General features: G+C 34.8%; 1 protein-coding gene across 4 annotated transcripts in view; it reads left to right on the forward strand.

The window, feature by feature from the left end:
* The first annotated feature begins 5,128 nt into the window (after positions 1–5,128).
* Positions 5,129–22,421, forward strand: part of ptprz1a (protein tyrosine phosphatase receptor type Z1a) — a 305,504-nt gene continuing 288,211 nt past the window's right edge. For 2 of the 4 annotated variants that reach the window (XM_039761121.1, XM_039761122.1), the window contains exon 1: positions 5,129–5,431. In XM_039761121.1, coding sequence (XP_039617055.1) covers positions 5,368–5,431 — 64 coding nt within the window. In that variant the 5' untranslated portion in view covers positions 5,129–5,367. The remainder of the gene's footprint in view (positions 5,432–22,421) is intronic. The other 2 variants (XM_039761123.1, XM_039761124.1) reach the window with 1 other exon arrangement.

The raw sequence follows: 22,421 nt of genomic DNA on the forward strand, positions 1-22,421 counted from the left end.
AGGTGTAAGGCACCAACGTCTGAGTGGGTAGCCACTATCACCTGCCACACGAACTTTAGAACATTAGAACAATCTAGATGAGAACAGGCCATTCAGCTCAACAAAGCTCGCCAGTCCTATACATTTATTTCTTCCAAAAAAACATGAAGTCAAGTTTTGAAAGTCCCTAAAGTCTTACTGTATACCACACTACTTGGTAGCTTATTCCAAGTGGCTATTGGTCTTTGTGTAAAAAGAAAAACTTCCTAATGTTTTTGCCAAAACCCTTAACAAGTTTCTAGCTGTGTCCCCATGTTCTTGATGAACTCATTTTAAAATAAGCCTCGATCCACTGTACTAATTCCATTCATAATTTCAAACACTTCAGTCATGTCACCTCTTAATCTTCTTTTGCTTAAACTGAAAAAGCTATCTATCCACATAATTCATCCCCTCGAGCCCAGGAATCAACCTAGTCACTTTTCTTTTGACCTTTTCCTGCACTGCTATGTCCTTTCTGTAGCCTGGAGACCAACACTGCACATAAGTACTCCATGGCCTCACCCGTTCATTATAAAACTTGAGCATAACCTCCTTGGACTTGTACTCCACATATCATGCTATATAGCCTAACATTCTGATTGCCTTCTTAATGGCATCTGAACACTGTTGGGAAGTCGATAGCTTAAACTCCACTATGACACCTAAATACTTCTCATAAAGTGTAATCTTGATTTTTCAAACCGCCCATTGTGTGTTCAAACCTAATATTTTTACTTCCTATGTGCAATACTTTACATTTCCTGACATTAAATTTCATCTGCTACAAATCTGCCAAAGCCTGTATGCTATCCAAGTCCTTCTTTAATGGAATAACGGATTCCAAATTATCTCCTAATTCACCTATCTTGGTATCATCAGCAAACCTAACCAGCTTGTATTAGCTTAAATTCCTATCTAAATCATTTATATATGTTAAAAATAGCAGTGGCACTAGCACTGACCCCTGTGGAACAGGGGCCAATTCTGATAGGGTTCCTCGCACCATCATCCTCTGCTTCCTGTGTCTGAGCAAATTCTACACCCATCTAAAAACAACAACCTGGTCTCTCACTTCTTTTAGTTTGATGCCCAACCTCTCAATGATGGGATTGCTGTTACAATGAATAGTACAGGCATATGACAAACTGAGGGTTCAGTCAGTTATTTTTCCAACAAACCCAACATCATGTACAGCACCATCAGCAAGTTGTCTTCTAAAGCTACATTGCCTTAAAATAAATTAATCATCCTGTTGACCCAAGCCATATATCCACAATGTTTGTCAGTCTCATCTTGGCATTACAAAACTTAATTCTTACTAGGTGTTCTTATTTCAATATGAGTGCGGCCAAATGCTCCAAGTACATTAAGAAAACCAGACACTGCTGCAGGTTACCTTTTTAAGTTGTCAAAAGCACATTATGTTATATGTATGTACACCCATACTATACAAAAACTCAATGTAGCGTTTCGTCAGTTGGTTATTGGCTTCCAGCACATTGGTCATAAAGGAACTGAAGTTTGTTTGACATATTCCTGACCTGTCCGACACTTCCCTGAGAAGAGACAACATGTAGGCTTTATAAACTGATGAAAAACAAAAAAAGTTCTTTAGTGCAAAAATGATGCACTGGCCCTCTTAAAATGGAACTAAAATAAAGTTGAGTCTATACATCACAATTTTCATTAGTGAAGTAATATGTTTGTCACATCAATGCATATTATAATAACATTTTGGTGATATAAATTATATGCGTGAGTTATTTAGTTAGTTTGGTTGCATTTCCTTTTTCGATCAAGAGTGTCATCATTTCCTAGTTTCTCTGAAATGATGCAAACATATGGGTCAGAGTTTCTATAAACATACAAAAGTTCTCTCACTAAGTTTTCTCTTATAAATCATGTCTTTTGCATAGAAAGTTGTGTATACCCATAGGCAAGCTTTATAAATCTGAACAAGCTCCTCTGCTTTGACTTGGGTACATTGCTGCCTGTGGTCACAGAAAACATCTTGGCTTGGATTCGTCCTGAGAGTTGGGGAAAGTGAGTGCATATGGTGCTGCCTTTGACCACAATTTAGCCGTGTGTGGTAGATTAGCAACGTGAATTTTAAGGCAGTTGATAAGACAAATGAGAGTGGGTGGAACTGCGTGGAAGGAATTGTGGAAGACTGAAGTGGCAGAAGTAGTTTTGGAGGACATTTGAGGAGGGCAACAAGCTCCAGTAAACATTGTGTGAGGCAGTAAGGAAGAGAGATGGCATTTCACAACGTAGTAAGTAGGCCGCCAGCACCAGTGATGATAAAAGTTTAGCTGAATAATGGCATAAAAAAATCACACAAAATGAACTATCAACATATTGTCATTCAGTACAATCATCAAAAGACAGTAATAAATGATCTCTCAATATCAAATGCTCAATACAGAGAGAAGAAATGTAAATTAATATTCATGACTTTCCAATTTTTTTTAATATGCAAAAGATCAATCATAATGTACATAAGTAATCACCATTATTCATGATAATGATGACGACTGTTACAAAATAGCAAGATGTATAAATTCATGGATCCTTTAAATTGTGTCACAAAAAATTAACTAATGAGTCACTTTGTTGGTTTGTAGTCTTCATGCCACAAGATAACTGAAAACCTCTGGCTGCACATGCACGCACCTGTGCAAAGGTATGTCTAGAAAAGTGTTTCCCAAACTGTGGTACTTGTACTAATTGTGATACATGAACAATTAGTGGGTGGTAGTTGAGGAAGCAAAAAATGAAAAAACGGAAATGGGACAGAGAGAGAGAGAGGGGAAAGGACTGTGGAAGAGAAAGAAAAAGATGCTGCATTTGGTGCTGAGAAAACTCAATAAGCACTTCCAGGGTTTGGAATTTTGCAGGGGATTGTGGGTGCCTGTTACTTAAAACTGCATGGTTTCACTTAATAAAGCAGGAAAATTACAGTACGATTTGAAGAAAAATCAAGGCTTTTATTACTCCCTCTGTTATGCCATTATATAATTAGTTGTGAAATAGAAACGCACAATTCGTGGTTGCTTTGAGAGCCTGATTTTGTAACCCTTCAACTGTTGGTTGAGTGAATTGAATGAGCAGCAAGATTATTCACTTTTCAATACTGTGCCTTAACAGCTGCAGTAAAGGAACAGAAGCTTTGCATTTATCTTTGAATTGTTATGAACATGGATATACTTCTCCTCCAAGCTATTTTCAGGGCCTACTCCAAACGCACTGGGTGCAAGACAAGCCCCAACCAATGTGGCACAAATGTCCCATACAGCCAAATATATCCATCCATCCATTTTCTAACCCGCTGAATCCGAATACAGGGTCACAGGGGTCTGCTGGAGCCAATCCCAGCCAACACAGGGCACAAGGCAGGAACCAATCCTCGGCAGGGTGCCAACCCACCGCAGGACACACACAAACACACCCACACACCAAGCACACACTAGGGCCAATTTAGAATCGCCAATCCACCTAACCTGCATGTCTTTGGATTGTGGGAGGAAACCGGAAAGGAAACCCACGCAGACACGGGGAGAAGATGCAAACTCCACGCAGGGAGGACCCGGGAAGCGAACCCAGGTCTCCTAACTGCGAGGCAGCAGCGCTACCACTGCGCCACCGTGCCGCCCAGCCCACAAATATATATTGTTTCAAAATAAAGTTTATTTCGATATTAATAAAATGTATCTTCAAAACTTGTTTTGAGCCACACAGCAAACCTCTCCAATCATATTACATGCAAACATTTAATAAAAGTGCACAATCTCAGAGAAATGAATTAGCAGAGCAACTGGATTTTTTTAAACCTAAGTAATATTTATTAGTTTATTAGCATAATAGCTGAAATTTGACTAAAGTACACATGACACATATTTGAACAGTACAGGAGCGATGGTGATGTTGTCTACACTTACGACTGTTTTCTGCAATTACAGTCAGTCCAATTCAGTGACCGATTATATATTAAGACACAGGAATAATCAATAGTAAAGTTTGATCACTTATCTGAGGGAGCTTGAAAACAACAGACCTCATAATTTTTTATGCTTTTGTCAACTATGCATTTTGAGTTAAGTCAACCTAAGGTAAATGGGTAAAGGTAAAATTTCTTTCATTGGCACTCTTAATGAAATCAATGAGATTCACTTATGTCGTTTAATTCAGTTGTATTAGTAAAGAATATACAAAGCCTAAAAACATTCAGTTTTGAGTCAGGTCAAGTTAGGCTTGCTGTGCCATACCAGTATAATGCAAAAAACATTTTTTTAATATGGATGTGCACATGTAAGCATCCTGAAATGTATCAGTATCTTTAACTGAAATTAACTGATACATTCATGTACAGACCCTCTCTATTCTAGGTTAATAAGGAGCTAAAGCTTATCCAAGTAGATTTGTGTTCAAAGTACGGGCCAGCAATGGACAGGTGCTACACGTATTCAAGCCAAACTCTGAAAATTACATATGATCAATTTACTGTTGGCAGTGATCTTATCATTATGGGCTCCCATAAAAAAACAAAAAACAGGGAGAATATGTCAACGCTACACACCGTGTTTGGGCAGTGATTTGAATCCAGGATTCTATTACTGAGGGGAACTATTTTCATGCATACACATTAGAAATAAAATAGATAGATAGATAGATAGATAGATAGATAGATAGATAGATAGATAGATAGATAGATAGATAGATACTGTATTAATCCCAAAGGGGAAATTCACAATGAATGTCTATAAATATTTAAATGTTTTCGTTTTACAGAGAATGCTGTTTAAAACCATCATTTAATTCCTGGTTTATATGAATGTTTTTTTTTTACTATCGTTTGATTACTTAACAGACAGAAAGTAAGAATGCGCCTTAACAGAAAGTTTCAATACAAGAAGCAGCAGACGACAGTATCAACGGATATATTACCCCATAAGCAGAATGAGACTTCACAACGATGTTAAGTTAATGCATTGTTAGAGAAGCTTGAGTGGAGGAGTAGGTGTTGGGAAGCACGAAGCTGGGGTCCTTCCTTTTGCTAAGCGGGAGCGAGGTGGGCGGTGCGCGTTCTCGGTCTTACTCGGCTCAACTCGCGTTCACGCGCACTCAGTGAAGCCTGAGATGGCTAGGCTACTGTGACACTCTATCCTTCGAAAGAGACGAGGGATCCGCGACTGCGAAGCCCAAACGAGGAAATACAAGCAGCATGAATCAAATATAGCATCTTCTGGAGCTTCCGGAATACATTTCATTTTTATTTTTTTTTCGTTGTTAGAGCGCTTTGTTTTTTAGACATTTCAACTACAGGCGCGGCTTTTGAGAAGATAGAACATGGAAGTGTCATTCTGCAAAAGCTCACAGGCGCTCTGTCAGCTCTTCTTCGTTTGTCAAATTGGTAAGAATCTGCTCTTTGCCTGCAGTCTGCTTGACTAACCTGTGTGAATCGTCGCGTTCGCCGAATCTTAATACGAAAGCACCGCACTTTTGCGGAGATATACATAATTTTACGGTACATTGACACGGGGTTTGGTCTCCAAAGGCTCGTAATCATATTGTCTCGCCAATCTTGACGAATCGAGAGCTCCAACTTTAGATAATGTTATTGTATTAAATACGCGTTAGTGCGTGTTGTATGTTTCCCGTGTTGCTCTCAGTCTTATCAAGATCATTTTCTGGTTAACTCGTACACATTCCCGCAGTGCAGAGTGGTAACACATGTAAATAGGAAATATTTTGTCCTAGAGAAATTATTTTTTTTATATTCTGTATTTTCCTCCCGCAATATAAAACAAAATGTGACGTACAGTTCATGGTAAGCTTTCGAAAGTGACACGATAAAATAAGCGTCTATACCGAAAACGGGTTTTTATATACACAGTAAGGAATTAAAATAGGTGGTTGTGATTACAAAATGTAAAAAAATGAATGAAAAAGATACAATTTAATATTAGCATAAGTATCATTATTCAAATTTGCATATTTTTTGAAAATGTTTCTGTCTCTAGCTAGTTAGGGGCAGCCAGATCTATCTATCTATCTATCTATCTATCTATCTATCTATCTATCTATCTATCTATCTGAGATAATTGCTCACTGCAATAACTGCCAATATTAGGAGTTTTTGACGATTTTCATTTTAGATGGAGAAAGATAACAGTAAAGGCATTATAGACATTCTTTATGGAAAATTATGAGACGTATTAGGCAGAATTCCATATAACAGGAATTAAAGAAGATGAAATGAAAGGTCTAATTTGTATTAATATTCAGCATTATTATAACGCAAAACACATAGATACTGGGGGCCTAATTTTCACGATGCCTTTTTTTGTATGTTTTCTTTTAACTTGTGCCAATAGTAATAAACAATCAACGGTTTATCAAACAGGTAATTTAATTCTGCTAGGAGCTAGAGTTACTATACTTATTGCATTGCTGAAATGCTGGTAACGATAAAAGTTTCTGTCATCTTAATGATACTCTAGTATTGACAATGAAATTAGCAAAAAACACTTTTTTAAAGGACAAAATGTTATGTGAAAATACTTGACTAGTAACAGTTTATCACGAGTCATAATATTTCTGTGTCTAAATACACTCAGATTTTGCATTTTAGTTGATTTAATTCTACTTTCCATTATTGTAACATTTTTTTCAGTTTAGTTTAACAGAATTAAATATATTTATCTTTTTCAGTATGAACAGTATTCATGACTTAGTCACCAATTACTTTGCATAACTTAACACACAAGTTTTGAAAGTAATGTCTACTGCAGAAAATCACAAAACAGGCAAAACTGTTACTTTTACAGTGAACTCCCTCCTAAACTCCAGATGGCAGTTTTTTTTTTGGTAATCTAGCTAATGAAAAGAATTAAAAACAGGATTTCTTTTGATTAAACTGCTATGTGTAAGGATTCCAGTTCTGAAACCAGCTTCATTATCATGCCTGCATTGAATATAAAAGTTCCATGCAAGGGACTGATATGGTTGGTTTAGCCTTTTGGATGTGAATCCAGACAAAGATTTAAATAGCCAGCCAAGCCAGTCTTTTTGTCAAAAAAGATCCCTTTGTGTTAGGAAGCTTTTGAACTGGGACGTTTAATGTGTTGGTATCTGCTTAATGGTGAGCTTTTTTCTTTCAGTGTGAAAGCTTTAAATGATCTTTGGTGAAATCCAAGGTACAGATACATCACCACTGCTTTAGCTATTATGATCATCTGAGGCTGTTAAAAATTAAATAAAGTAAAATAATTGAAATAAAAAAATATCTTTCCATGCATTGTTTTGCATAAAATATTCACCTAAATTGACCAAATTGTATTTTTTTCACATTTGAAATTCAAATTGAACACATATTAAGTGTCATAGTGTTCCCGATTGGGCTACAGGGTCAGTTTTTCTTTGCTTGTTTTCAATGTTCTCAACTATGGGGCTTTTCTCTGGGATCTGTGGGTTCCTCCCACAGTCCAATGATTTGTCAGCTAGAATGTATTGGTCCTCTAATCTTTCCTAGCATTAGGATTTATGTGGCTATGTTTGTGATGATCTGGGAAGGAGATACTCATTCCCAGTAGCCACCACTGTTAAAATAAGCTCTGTCTTTCTCTTGACTTAAGATGGAATATTTGGAAATGGAACATGTTGGAAATTCCAAAATTCTGTTTCCGTGGATAAACTATGCTTATCAATACAGTATCTGTTTATATTTTTTACTTGGTGATATCATATTTTACATTGGTATTTTTCCAGATCATTTCCAGAGCCAAAGTTTGAGATGCTGTTATAGGGACACTCAGTTTTCTTGCAGCATTGATGAAAGTGAAATACAAACACAGTTTAAGAAGATGAATGGCATGGTAGTGCAGTGATTAGTACTCTTAAGTCACAGTCACAGCTTCTTGAGTTCATATGTCTGGTTGCAGTCCATGTGCGAATTCTTCTCTTAACTTTGCAGGTTTTCTTTCAGGTATTCTTGTATTCCTCCAACATTCTCCCAAAGATTCTCCATGTTAGTGAGTGTGTGTTTGTGTATGTTTAATGAACACTATAATGGACTTGCACTCTGTTCAGGTGTGTCTTCTGCCTTGTGACAAAGGACAGCTGGAATAAACAGTGTCACCTCATAGTACTATATTGGATTACGTAGGTTTGACGTTAAATTATGTTACACAGTGGAAATATTTACATAAAATGAAATACCTTTCTGGTATAAAAATAGAGTTTATTTTATATATATATATATATATATATATATATATATATATATATATATATATATATATATATACGTGTATGTGTATGTATGTATATGCTATAATCATTTACTGTTAGGAACCAAATATCAACATACATATGAGATAAACAAGATGAAGAACTGTAGCTATACATAAGTGTCGCTGATTCAGTCACTACTGAAGAGTAGATTAACCATCTGGAGGTTTACACACAGTTTGATGGTCACTATGACAATGATCTTTAAAGTAGTTCATTTCAAGTGCTTTGCTTTGTATATGTACTGAGTCAAAAATAATTGATAGGAGGTTATTCTTCAAGATCAGTAATGCAGTCAGCATTGTCTGATTGGAGCTGTTGTTAAATAATAGTGGAGAGTTCTATATAATATTGCTTGCTGAAGCAATTATTATTATTAAGTTTTGCTGGTCCGTCTTTAGCATCTGTAAACATATAATACATTTCATTCAAATATTTTTGATGACCAGATTAGCAGGCATTATACTTAATACTGTTCATTCAAGTAAAGAATGTGATCTATTTAACAAATAATTTTATTCTTCTTTATCACACATCCAGCTGAATAAAAAAAAATGATAAAATAGCTTAAAATGTTGAGTGGACTTCAGGCTAGGCTTCTGTGAATTATTTTGTCAGGGGCTGGACTTGTTTATTGTAAGGTAGGAAAAAGAATGGACTCCAGTGTTGCCAGTGTTCTTTGCTGTGTATCTACACAGGCAGTCTTAACTCTTTTATGTGAGGTTATGTGACTGTGACACTCAATCTAGCAGTGATTTGTTTGAGGGGATACACTGCTGAGATGGAAATTTTGCACTGGGCAGAGTGAAATGCTTCCTAACATGAGGATCATTTCAGCGCTTGGGTACCCTGCACAGAAGGAGGTGAACTTTGTTTTTGCTGCTTCTCATCGTCTCGGAAGAGCAAGCACAATTGCAAACTGCAGGTTACACATTATTCAGAACATCTCAATTATTGTTACATCTTTTGCCATGGGTATTGTGTTAATTTTAGCAACATATATTTGGTTATTATGTGGGGTAACCATGAATGATCAAGAAATAAAATCTATCTATATATCTATCTATCTATATGAATTATCTTATGCTACATCATTTGTCTATATCATTACTCACATTCATGTTTTTACCTCTTTTTAACTAGGCTGAATACTTAGCCTTTATCTACTATAGTATTTTAATCTGTGAAGCTTTTTTCTTTTTGTGCTAATGGTCTCTTTCCTATATGCCATCTTAGTCGGTGTGATAGTTTTATCTCAGTTACAATTCAGTATGTTTTTAATGTAATGTAAGTTGTGTAGTTGTGTAGTTTAACTTGTAATAGTGTTAAATCTGGAAGAAAGTACCTCTTAGTTTACAACTAAAACTTGGAACAGTTAATTAATCAAAAAAACATAGGTCAAAACATTTTCCTTTGGTGCACTTTATGTTTTCATCAAAGGTATTTATGCTTAGTTTTTCTAGATAATGCTTTTATACAGATCAAATAATAAATGTCTCCATACTGTGTATCTCTACTTATAGCTTTAGCATGTTTAGATTATTTCTTAAAGGTTAACTCTTTAAACATTGCCTGATATAACCCTTAAATATTTTGTTCCAGTTTTTGTATACTTTTTCCCTTTAATATACATATAAGAACATAAGAAATTTTACATCTGAAAGCAGTACACCAACTCCAATATACAGTACTTGTCTGGTTAGCTAAATGTCCCAGTACTGTATCAGTCAATTATCTCATACCATACTATACCATTTTCTAAGCTCACTATATCCTGAGTAAGGTTGCAGGGACTTGGAGTCCATCCCAGCAAGCATAGGGCGCAAGGCAGGAACAATCCCTTGGACAGGGCATAAATCCATTGCAGCCATCACTTATCATACCCACTTAATCAATTTCAGGAATTTGGGTTCTAGAGCCTGCCCCAGCAGCACCGAGCACAAAGTGGGAGACAACATGTAGATGAAATCTCACTCACTTGTGCACACCCACATTTATTCATATTGGAAAAATTTTTTGTTTCCAGTTAATGTAACATGCATGTCTTTAGAATGTTGGAGGATGACTGGAGTACCTAAAGAAAAACACACACAAATGAGAAAACAGGCAGACAGTCATCAGGCTAGGATTCAAACTCGAGACTCTTGAAGAAGGCAGTTCAGATACACATCTAGAACTATTGAGGTTCTTGGAATGTTTTGAATGGAGGAGTGCTCCAAGATCCCGCCAAAATTCTGCTTCGACTTTTGCACACTTTACAAGATAAGGCTCAGTGATATTACCCACTCCAGAGGAGGCTTCACCAAATGTTAACTTTAATAATATACCAGTAATTCTGAAACTTATATTTTGTAGATAAAAATACTGTATATGGTACTTCTCAATGAATGTTTTGTTAAATAAAAATATACAGCTTCTCTTTGTTTGAGCCCAAAATAAGATTCACTGTATGCATTGTTTATTTTATACATTCATTTTGTTTAATTTCATGGAGTGACAATAATTTTGAGTTGACTGTAATGTCCCTTGATTTCACATTTGTTCTTATGTAACTTCCCTTTCATCCAGAGTAACCCAGAAAGCATTTCTGTAGCTTACAGAATTAATTGCAGACTGATATCGTTCAAACATCTGTGTGAAAGTTAATTAATACACAGTTTTTGCTCCAAAAAGACTTTTTTTTGGGTTCCCACTAATAGAATGGGTGTCATGCTTAACAGTTTTTGTTAATATTTATTAGTTTTCTGTGACCTTTTTTCATAATGTCTGTATTTATTTGGTGGTTTTTACAAATGTAATTCATTCTTGATATCATTTTATTTTAATATCTTTCTATTCAAGAGTTGATTATGTCTCCCATTATTATGTAATTCCATCTTTATTTATGTGTGGGTGCTCCGTTTCTTTGGCAATATTCCCAAAAATCCTCTGGGAGTGTTAAACCGTTGTGTACATACCCAATTTAGCCAAGATTGAATAAAAATTGTGATACATTTTATTTTGCCACTTTAAGGTTATTTTGACTCTCATTTTTTCTCTAAACTTTCAACAGGATAGTATTGTCTTTTTGGTATTGACACAGGCACAAACTTTTGATCTTGTCTCTTTCACTGGGATCTTAACATAAAACTTTTCTTCTGTCTCTATTTGACAATAACAATTGTCTGCATTTTTTACAACTTTTTTGACTTTAGAAGGGTTTTTTTGCAGCTGCTAAAGAGCAAAGCACTTTATGAATGAAGGGTACATGTTTACCTCAGCAGCAGCTGTTTATAAACTGTTGGCAACAGTAGCAGAAGGTGTACTGTAGCTCAAAAGAAGCAATCAGACAGTAGTTGTATCTGCTAACAGTAAATAAGTGGGTGATCTTCATGATAAAGATAACTGTCACGATCATTAGGCCATAAATTGTTACAAATCACAACCCTGTATTTGCATCAGAGTCTAAAAACAGAGGCACTTGCTAGATTTGCAAAAATGACTTCCAGCCAGAAATATGTGTAGTCTTTTTTTAAAGTAACACTTTAAATCCATCCATTCAGTATTGAATCTGCTTAATCCACCAGTGCCAAACCTAGGAGCTTCAAATACAAGGTAGAAATCAAACCAGACACAATAAAATTAGTTCTCAAAAAAATAAAAAATAATACAAGAAGCCATGGAAAAAAGATGGCAAAAGAGAGAAAGGATAAAAAAAAAATCTTTAAACTTAGCATTAAAATAGTTTGATTGCAGCAACTGAATTGACCTCCATATCATAATATATCAACCTCCACAGTTCACTTTATTTAGCACATATTGCATTCCAGCATGTATTTGTTTTTGCACATTTTACAGAAAGTGAAGTTATATGCTGTACTGTCTTTCAAACAGTTACACTTTGCATAACTTTGCAACCAAATGCACTATGATTCTGTCAGATATTCTAATATTCTAATTGTTAAAAATATTGTCAACTTGATGCTTGAACTAATTTATCCCAAATTGCCATCTCCGGTTCTTTTCAATGGCTTGAACTACAATTCAATGTTAATGGTTTCTTATTCAAACCAGGGTTATATGCTAACATATTTGGTTATTGAGTTTTACTGCTGTAAAACCAAACCACCATTACCTTAAAGTGAAAAACTGTTAAATTTTGCACAAATGATGTTTGCAATAGGTGGGCATTAGACTAATTGGGTCAGTTTAATGTCAATTAATTTCAATAATTGATTGTCAGAAGAGGGTCCAGTTCTTTCACTCTTTAAATAAAAAAGAGTAAAATGTGAGCTGAAACTTAAAAGTTGTGTGTGTCTGTGTATGTATACATTACATTTTTTATCTGAATAATTTTATTTTATTTCAACTACTTGTACATTTTGAGTATGTGGTTGTAATTTCAGTTTAGGCTTTTTTGTTCATTTATGTTTTGGTTTAGTGTTTTTTTGTTTAAAAATGCTTTTTTAGTCATTTTAGTTACAGTTTTTGTTATCAGTTATAACCTTGGTGTAGAACACACGTTAGGAGAAGTTATAGCTTAAGCTATATATAATGCACACGTGAGACCTCATTTGAAGTACAGTGTGCAGTTTAGGTCTCCATAATACAAAGAAAACTTATATTAAGAGCTTTATAGAACATCCATAGAAGAGAAAGAGGTTGATTCTAATACTGCAAGGTTTTAGTATTGAGAAAGATTTAATATGTTAAAGGTTTAATGGGTTAGTTTAAGTGAATACATTTTAAAAGGTGACATGATTGAACCGTTAAGAATTATGAACCCTGGACCCTGTTTTTCTAACCTCAGTTAAACAGGAGAAAGTCACTTAACCTGCATGTCTGCTCTAAGCAAATATTTGTGCTTTGAATTGTATTTATTAAACATAGGTGCTATAATAAAATGTTTAGTTATTTATATACACAATTTGAAAATGATGTTTTGTAGATAATGTTCATAGAGTATATTTTTTGGTGTTTATATAAAATGATTAATTATCCTGGCTTCATTTCAGAGTGTTTTTTCTGTATTGTATTTCCTCATTAACACAAGTGGTCCAATCATTTTACCACCTGAACTTTGTGTTTTTAAGCAAAATTAGAGATGGAGCAAAACAACACTATTTAAAAAAACTAATTACAGCTTCATTAGGTAATGAATTTGGGCTATGAATCTTTGAACATGTCTTTTTTGCAATATGTGTGAAGAAAAATCATTATCAAAATTTTTAGCAGATTCACTATTTCAGCCAGTATCATAGTATTTCAAAATTCCAGACATTAACTTCTTTTAATATTTTATTTCATATTTCATAATTTTAACAACGCTTTATTTGTATAAATGTTTTTAGCATTTTATAAGGTATAAAATGTCATAAACTTATCAATTTACACGCTAAAGCTGTGTGAAAGGAAAAAATTCTATACCATAAAAAAAGTAAGAAAATCTGTCTTTATTTTGATACTCATTGCTGTTGGTAATGTTATTAGCATTTACATTAATCTTTATCTTATCTAATCTTATCATCCTTTCCAGTGGTGGCTGGTGAAAAAAACTTGAATGGGTATATATGAAACTAGGTGTGCAAGTAAAATGCCACCCAAATAAGTGATTTATAGAACTTGAATATCAGCAGCTGAATTAGGGGGATCTTCTAATAAAACCCTGGTCAGTAATGCACACAACGTTGGAAGATGTACAGAAACAAATTCAAAGACACAGCCACCTGGGTATGGCCTTACTCAGGTCAGGTTCGGGAGCACACACTGGTACAGCTTGTTGCCGCACCCACCACACAACTAAACAGGTTGGCAACCCCCAAGGCAGACACCTGGTCCAATCCCACCCTCTGGAATTGACCATTTATCTACCACAGCCAGTTGTTATGTGCATGTGAATGGCCTTACTGGCCTTACAAAAACAAACACACAAAAAAATTTAACTGGCATGATAGTACTACAGTACACTTTGAATTATGTAAAATTGTACAGTTACTACATCAGATCAGCTACAAATATTATAATGCCAGTTGTGGCAGTAGGGGGCGCTAGTGCTCCCTTGAACCCTCAGGTACCACGCTGGACACAAGTCCAAGTCCAAGACTCTTTATTAATTATCAGCAATGTGCACAAAGCACCCTCCACACTACTCCAATACCAATCACAATAATCTCTCCTCCTCGCCCAGACACTTCACCCCTCTACCTCCCAGCTCAGCTCAGTGTCTGGACTGGCCCGTAGTCCTTTTATAGCCCCTGACCCGGAGGTGTTCCTGCCCAATTAGTCCACAGTTCCTTATTACTTCCGGGTCAGGGTAAACACTCCTTTTCTTCAACCGGGGAGCACTTCGTTCCTTCCTGTCACGTGACTGTGACGTACTCCCGGGTTATAGGGCACACAAGAGCCCATGAGCCCCTCTACAGCGACTCCCGGTGGCCCCCAAGGTATCCAGCAGGGCTGTGTAAAAACACTACATAGTCCATGTGGCCCTGCTGGAACTCGGGGCACGATCCTGCTGTCGGGAGAGCTCCTCCTGGCGGCCTGGGGTGAGGGCCGGAACACAAAGCCGGCAGTCCTCCACACAGTATTGTGATATACTGGAAGTAATTCAGAACTTTCATTTATTGTCAAATTTGACAAACAAAACACAATATTTTGGACATATCTGTAACTTTTCTCAAGGCCAGTGTCATCATTATTTTTCCTTTTTAACATTCAACCAGTTGCTAAGGCACACAAGTTTGTTCACATTTTCAGTTGCCACAGTAGATCTCTTTTTGTGCATGATGTGAAAAAGAAAAGGCAGCTGCATTATGCAGCCTGGAACAAGAGCATCAAAGACTGATTTCTAAATGTTTGCAATAATAACAAACCACCTGAATCACAATATCCCAAGTCTATTCACAGGTTTTATGAAAATAATTTTGTTTTTATTTTTCTGAATATTTAGTTTCTATTTTACGATATAAATAACATTATTTAGAACAGCATTGAATTACTTCTGTAATTACTCATAGTGGATATTTAAATGCTTATAGTTGCAGGAGCTGTAGAATGCCTAGTAAAAGAAGGCCCTTTGTTCTTGAGGCAAATATTGTTACATTATAGGTTTAAGCACCATAGTGTTCTCAACCATTTTAATACATGGTTTGGATAAATGATTACTTACATAAAATAACCCTAAAAGCAGCATTAAAAACTCAGGAATTTAAAAATCCCAGGAACTGATCTCCTTTCAAATAATACACATACAAAGACCTGCCCTTTTTGTAATCATAGTTTGTTTAGTGGCGTTTGTCATATCAAGAGCTGGAAAAAATCCTTGATCACTTGCCTTCTGTTGAATTGTTAAGTCAGGTCTTTCCAGTCCAAGGTCCTTTATCCTCTTTTTTTCTTCAAGTGAACCATATATAAAGGGGTGTTTCATTAAAGAAATAGCCTAATTTTCTTTGATTTCCAGAGTTCCGCTTGAAGATACAATCTTCTTAAAGTCACGCTCACTCATCTGCACTTATGTAATCTTAAAGGCAGGTGTGAACTGTGAGCCATTGATGTCAACATGACATTGTGCGTTGACGATCGTCTAGATAGATAGATAGATAGTCTAGTCACATTAGATTAAAAAAAAATCCTAAAACAATACTAATTTTCTCCCAATAAATGTTGGAGTGTCCAGTGTGCAGAGTAGAGTCCTGGACAAATCTGAAAGCAACCAATTAAAGAACACCCTCAGGTCACCTGCTTGCCAAAAAGTCGAGGACTTACATAGACTTTCATTTGGCCAGCGTCCTTCACTCTGGAAATATAGGTTTACACACAGAATTTTTTTTGTTTTCACACAGAAAATAATCAAATACAAGTCAGAACCAATTTTTAATGGATGTCGACAAGCGCTTTATTTTTTATTTATTTGAATGTGCAAATAAGCAAATTTATTTCATTATTATTTCACATTACCTAATTAATTGATGTAGAGTTTTTAAAATATTTGGGGGAGGGTGGTGGCACCCCACCCCATTACAAACCACCATTGATCTTTTCTGTGTTTATCTTGAGACATTTCAATTCTGAACTAGCTTTTGATGCCAGTAATTTCTCCTTTAATTCTGCTTCACTTTTATCCAGCAATATGCAATCATTGGCATACAAGAATTGCCATGGCAATCCTTTATGCATTTTCCATCCATTATAGACTCAAAACAAATACCTGGTGCAGCTTCACCAATACTTCAAAACTGTAACTATCCGTTTCCACCACCTTCATTACCTTCTCCAAAAACTTGACCACACTTCACTTCAATGGATCACCCTTTCCTTTGTATACTGGAATGGGCACTTTTTTCCTGTATTCAAGAATCTTCCTTTCACCCACAATCATAATGCACAAGTCTGTCAATCATTTAACTCCAGGACCTTCCACTGATATTGAACATTTCCTGCACCAGTCCAGTTGGGCCTGCTGCTTTACCTATCAATTTTTTGTTCTCAAAAACTTACAGCTCAGTTCTTCTGTTTTCTTACAAGTCATTATTCATTTTTTCTCACTCAGCAACTTCCCTGTGATTTGTTTTCCATGAGTCCTTAATCCCATTACTGTCAGTAACAATATTAGATTCAGTACTTTTCAAACTTTTCATACCTACTACATCCTGTCTTTCTTTTCCCTTCTGCTTTGTGGTAATGAACACACTTTGCCCATTTTACTGAAACATTTACACACACTTCAGCATTGCCATCACAGAAGCTCATCCAGAAAAATGTGTACCTTTTACTATTCCCATTAAGCATTCTCACATATTCACCTTTACCACCTTGTCTTCTTTGTGTACCACAAATCTACTCTCCTGCTCTTCAGCAGTTTCAGCACTTTGCAAAATTTACAATCATACTTCCAATATTCCAATTTCAGCCCTTATACTCTCCCCTGCAGACCTTTTACTAACTACTTACCCTTCACCCCCCTTGTCACCAAACTGGGCACCCCACATTGCATCAGGTCAGGAATCGTCGTACATTGCTTTTCTCCATCTACAGTTTGACCAAGTTCACTAAAGTTCTGTTTGACATAAGCAAGTTGGAGCACCTATGGTACACTATGGGCTTTGTCATGACCATGCTCTTTAACTCTTATATTTGTATCGTAATGTAAAGATGCTATTGGAGAAGAATTTTTTTATTGCAGGGTTACCCTTCTAGACACCAAACTTTTTAGCTGTCTTTTACAACACACAAGAGTGATGGCAGCCCAGTCACAGGGGTAAGCAAGTATAATAAAATTCTTATACATGCTTTTTACAGTGACAGCTAAGCAGATTACAGTATGTAAAGGCACAATATAATTCAAGTTGAAACATAAAATTAAAATACAATATTATTCAGCTCACAGCATCAATATTGTTCTAATAGTATTAAATAACACAAAATATATGCAGGCAAAGTCATGATAAGTGCCTTATTTAAGGAAAGAATATTTTATTTAATTATCATGTTATGCTTTAATGCTGTTAATACTTTTAAGTTCAAATTAATACCAAAAATAAGAAAGTCATGACTGAAAGTAGCTCACTCAGTCCAATGTTACCAGTTGTCTATTCCAATTAGTTAAACATGTATATGACTCCTTAAAAATAAAATACAAAAATGCTCAAAAATATGGGAATATGAAAGCTGCATAAAAAGTATATATTGTCATTTTTTTGAGTACATCTTTTTTTGTAACTTTGTTTTTAGACTTCTAGAATTTGTTTATAATTTGTTTATAATTGTGTATAATTAAAGAAATGAAATCCATTAACACAATGGGATTTTGTCAGATGGATGTATACAACTATATTTAATGTCAACAGTGTCATAAACCTAATACTGTTGTTAAATATAGCTGATTAAGAAAAGGAGAATGAATAAAGGATGTAATAAAAGTAAATAGTATAATTATATAAGAAACTTTGAAAAGCAGCATTGGTAGGAACATAAACAATTGCTATTTCCGTTCCTCTTGTTTGTTGAAAAATTAAAAAGATTCTAGGGAAAATCTTAAGTTACTTTGCAGCCTATAACTATGTACCAAGCAAGGTTTTAATAAGTACCTTTAAATGATTTTTTGAAGCATACACGTCCAGACCTGAGTCATCTGCTCTTTTCTGCCTTCAGCCAAATTTCTGACACAAGACTTTGCCTTGTATAGGTTTGTAGATCCTAGTTGTTTTTAGGAGTGGTTGATTCATTCTTTTGAAAACACACAAAAGCACTTAACAAGTTTCTCAGTCGTTCATCCAGTCAATGCTGTTGAACCAGTAGCAGGTAGTGTCCCATGCATTATTGTGCAATTAGTATGTAAAATGTGACAAAGATAGAAACAGGTTAATAGAAGGTTTAATAAATGATTTGTTTTTTTAGGTTTAAAACAAAACATGTTTTTGATAAGCACAAGTCTCAATAGCAGTTTAATATTCTTTATTTTTGTTGTAAGCACAATCCATCTTAAACTATGTAAAACAGTACAGTTCAGCAAGTGTAAATATTGAATAGGCAGATCAGAGCCATGAAAGGTCAGTGGCAACAATGAAGAAAGTGACCATTGAGAAGGCCATTCATATAATGGAAAACTGATATTTTACCAGAATTTTAATTTAGTTTCTATATAACCATTTTGCAAATGAGTTGTGAAAGAAAAACCCACTAAGTGATACATAATGCTATAACCTAAATACAAAAGTGATCAAATTAATTAAATAGCTTCATAAACAGTCATACACCTATAAAGAAACACTTTAAATGTTTTAATGGACAACAAAGAAAGATGGTAGTTTTAACCATTAGAGGAAGAAATTCACAGAATGTTAATTACACACTAATTCTGCCAGTAGACATGTTAGATGTATGAATGTATGGCACTTTAAGTATGTCCTGTATCTCTACTGGCATTTTCAAAGTTATTTACATACAAGTTTTGTTTACTGTCAGAAGAAATAAAGCACAGAAATGCCATTAAGATGTTAACATTCAGTAATATCTCAATGTACAAAACAATTCTGGTATACATAATGTATATATGTCAGTAATAGTGAAGAAGCTAATTTATTGTCAATATTGAGAATAAACAGTAAATAATTTAGATCTAGAAATGCTTAACAGATTTCATAGATGTACATAAGGACAGAAAATATAAAATGGTAAACTCATTGTTAGACATGATACTGTCTTTCTGGAGAATTTAATATACATCCCAGAAACTGTATAAACAAAACATATTAATAATATAGTTAACACTTGTACACAGACATGGATGCTACAGTTCTCTTTATTTACATACTGTATATTTTATGTTTCTGAAATTAATTGTTGTTTAATATGGCTCCCCAGTGTCAAATTTGATTATAAGCATTGAAAATACACACTGTGAACACCAAATATTTGTGACACTGGTAAAAAAGTATCTGAAAAGTTTCATTTTTAAATTTCAATTCAGGATATAGAAATATACGTCCACCAGTAGTGTTTCACTAAAACACATCCAGACTTCTTAATATTAAGGCTTCAATCAAAATTTAAAGAAAAAGTACATCCTATATGATAGTAAACATTAGATTATGTGAGTGCCTGTGCTGAGATGTTGATTCAGAATGTTAGCTGTATACAGACATCTTGAAGAACAAAGCTAAGACAAGTTGTAAACATTTAACAGGTTTCCAGTGTGCCATCTGTCTACAGCTCACATTGAATGCATTGAGACATGCATATTTCTCCCTGAGCCATTACATAACAGAAACTTCATTGCCAGCATGAAGGACAAATTCATCACCATTTTAGAACATAAACAACATATAACTGGCATGTGCACATTAGATAGACAAGAGTGGATACTAGATAGTCATAATATGTGAATTATAATTGAACAAGCAATATCCACATAACCCAATCTTTCATATTTTTAAGCAATTTTAAAGGTTAGACATGGTTTGAAGGGTATAGTCTAAAGTCCATAGAGGTGGCTAACATAAAAATAGTGTGTGACAGAAACAAAAGGAGAGAAAAATCTCAGCTGCTTAAGTGGTTACTCAGTAAGCTTAAACATAAAGATTTGTCACTCATGATAATCAGTAACATCCTAGGCTTACTGTCTGTGACTGTGATTTATACTTTTCTAACTGTAGAAATAAAAACACATACGTATAATTGGCTTCCATGGGCGTCCTTCTGGTTAAAACAGCTGTATTCTTTCCTCTCAAGAATGTGCAATGGACAACTGAAAAACTTTTTTTTCAGCTTTCAGTGGCTAAACCCACAGGAGCAGCAATGTAGCACATTGGGTAATGTGACAGCACATGGATTCTGAGTTCAGTTACAGGCTTGCCATCATTGTAGTGTTCAAGTGGGTTTTCTATTGAAATACAGTACTGTACAGGTTTGCTCCAGCACTCCAAAGACTTCGTGTTAGGCTGAATGCCTGTCCTGTGCCCCATTACTAGGGCATGCATTATGCCACATCCAGTCTTGTTTCCTGTGTTGCCTCTGTTACAGCTGAAACTGCATGACCCTAAAAGATTTTTGTTCAAGCCTCACAGTCACCATTCAAAGCTACTTGCAACTTTTTTATAGAAATTGTTTAGTTAAACCCTGTGAGTTATAACTTAAATATTTGAGCAAAATGTCTCAAAGTTACTCTGTGCTTCCAGAGAATGTAGCATCTCATTGGCCTTAAAAGATATGTTTGCACATATAATTAAAATCTGTTTTATGATATGGTTTCCAGTATGTCTACATTTGCAAGATATCTCATTGTATGTAATAACTGGGAATGCTGTAAATAGGATCTTTAAGAAGTTAAAGACTGACAGAGTTACCATTCTGATATATATTTTGTATTTTCCCTTGCATCCTGGAAGGCTTTACTGATGGCATTTTACAAATATTAAAATGTTGGCAAATTAAATCTTTTTAGCTTCAACTTAAAGCTGTTTTCTCACTAATGCATTTTTATTGCAATTGCATTGTATATTGACTATAAATGTTGGTAGGTACTCCATAAAGTATTTCTGGTTTCAATCTCTACGCTTTTTATGTGATGGATAGTAGTAAGCTTGTGAAGTCAAATAGTAGCAACTAGACTAGTTTTTCTTTATATTATAAGAATAATAATAATAATAATAATTATAATTATTATTCAAAATTTATTCTGGAATAGCCCTGTTGCTACTGCCTATATCAGACCTAGTCTAAGACATAGGGCAGTTTTATTTGGTGTGTATATGTATATATATGTGTAGTGGATTGCGTTTATTTTAAGGAAATTTAACACTATGTGATGTTTATTATTATTATGGTAACACTTGAGTTTAGGTACTGTAAAAGTGCATCTTCTATACATTTAGTATTATGTAACAAGACCTTAACAAACAATTCTTTGGGTCTTCCTAACACAAAGTATCAGTAAAGTGTGTCTTCATCTCTGCAGTGTAACCTACTAACAAAACTTCACTTTGGAGTGGGTTGAGCTGGCTTACCTAGGAGTTATTTCTGATCACATAGCATATTTAGTACTTGTGGATCCTTCACATTAACAAGTAATTTTACCATCATGTCAATATGCCACACTGAACAGAGATGAATAATCTGTGTATTGATGTTTTATAAGTATTATAAAGACAAAAAAAGCTTTTGTTAAGGTCTTGTTACATAAGAGTAAATAAATAATAGATGCATTTTTGCAGTACCTAAACTAAAGTTTAATTCTTTATTATTATTGTTGTTATTATTATTATTATTTATTAAGTTTGATGCCTTTTCTTAGAGCTTCCTAGTGAGTGACTGTGCATTTTGATTATCTGTTCTTGTGCTTTTTATATTGTTTTTAGTTGTGCTGTACTTTCTTGTTATGGTGCACTATATAAAGCAAGCATTGATTGAATAATTGATAGTGGTAGCAAACAGAAAATTGTTTGATTCTTTCATAATATTCTGCATTTTTATAAGTAATAAGTTGAAATTTCTGTTCCATTGTGAAACTAAAAAATTGCACATCTGTCATTGAAGCAGCTTTATTGTGAACAACTGAATTGTATTTTCAATATACACTGCCTGGCCAAAAAAAAAGTCGCCACCAAAAAAAAAGGTCACACACTCTAATATTTTGT

Source organism: Polypterus senegalus, chromosome 8, assembly GCF_016835505.1.
Source record: "Polypterus senegalus isolate Bchr_013 chromosome 8, ASM1683550v1, whole genome shotgun sequence".
Taxonomy (NCBI): domain Eukaryota; kingdom Metazoa; phylum Chordata; class Cladistia; order Polypteriformes; family Polypteridae; genus Polypterus; species Polypterus senegalus.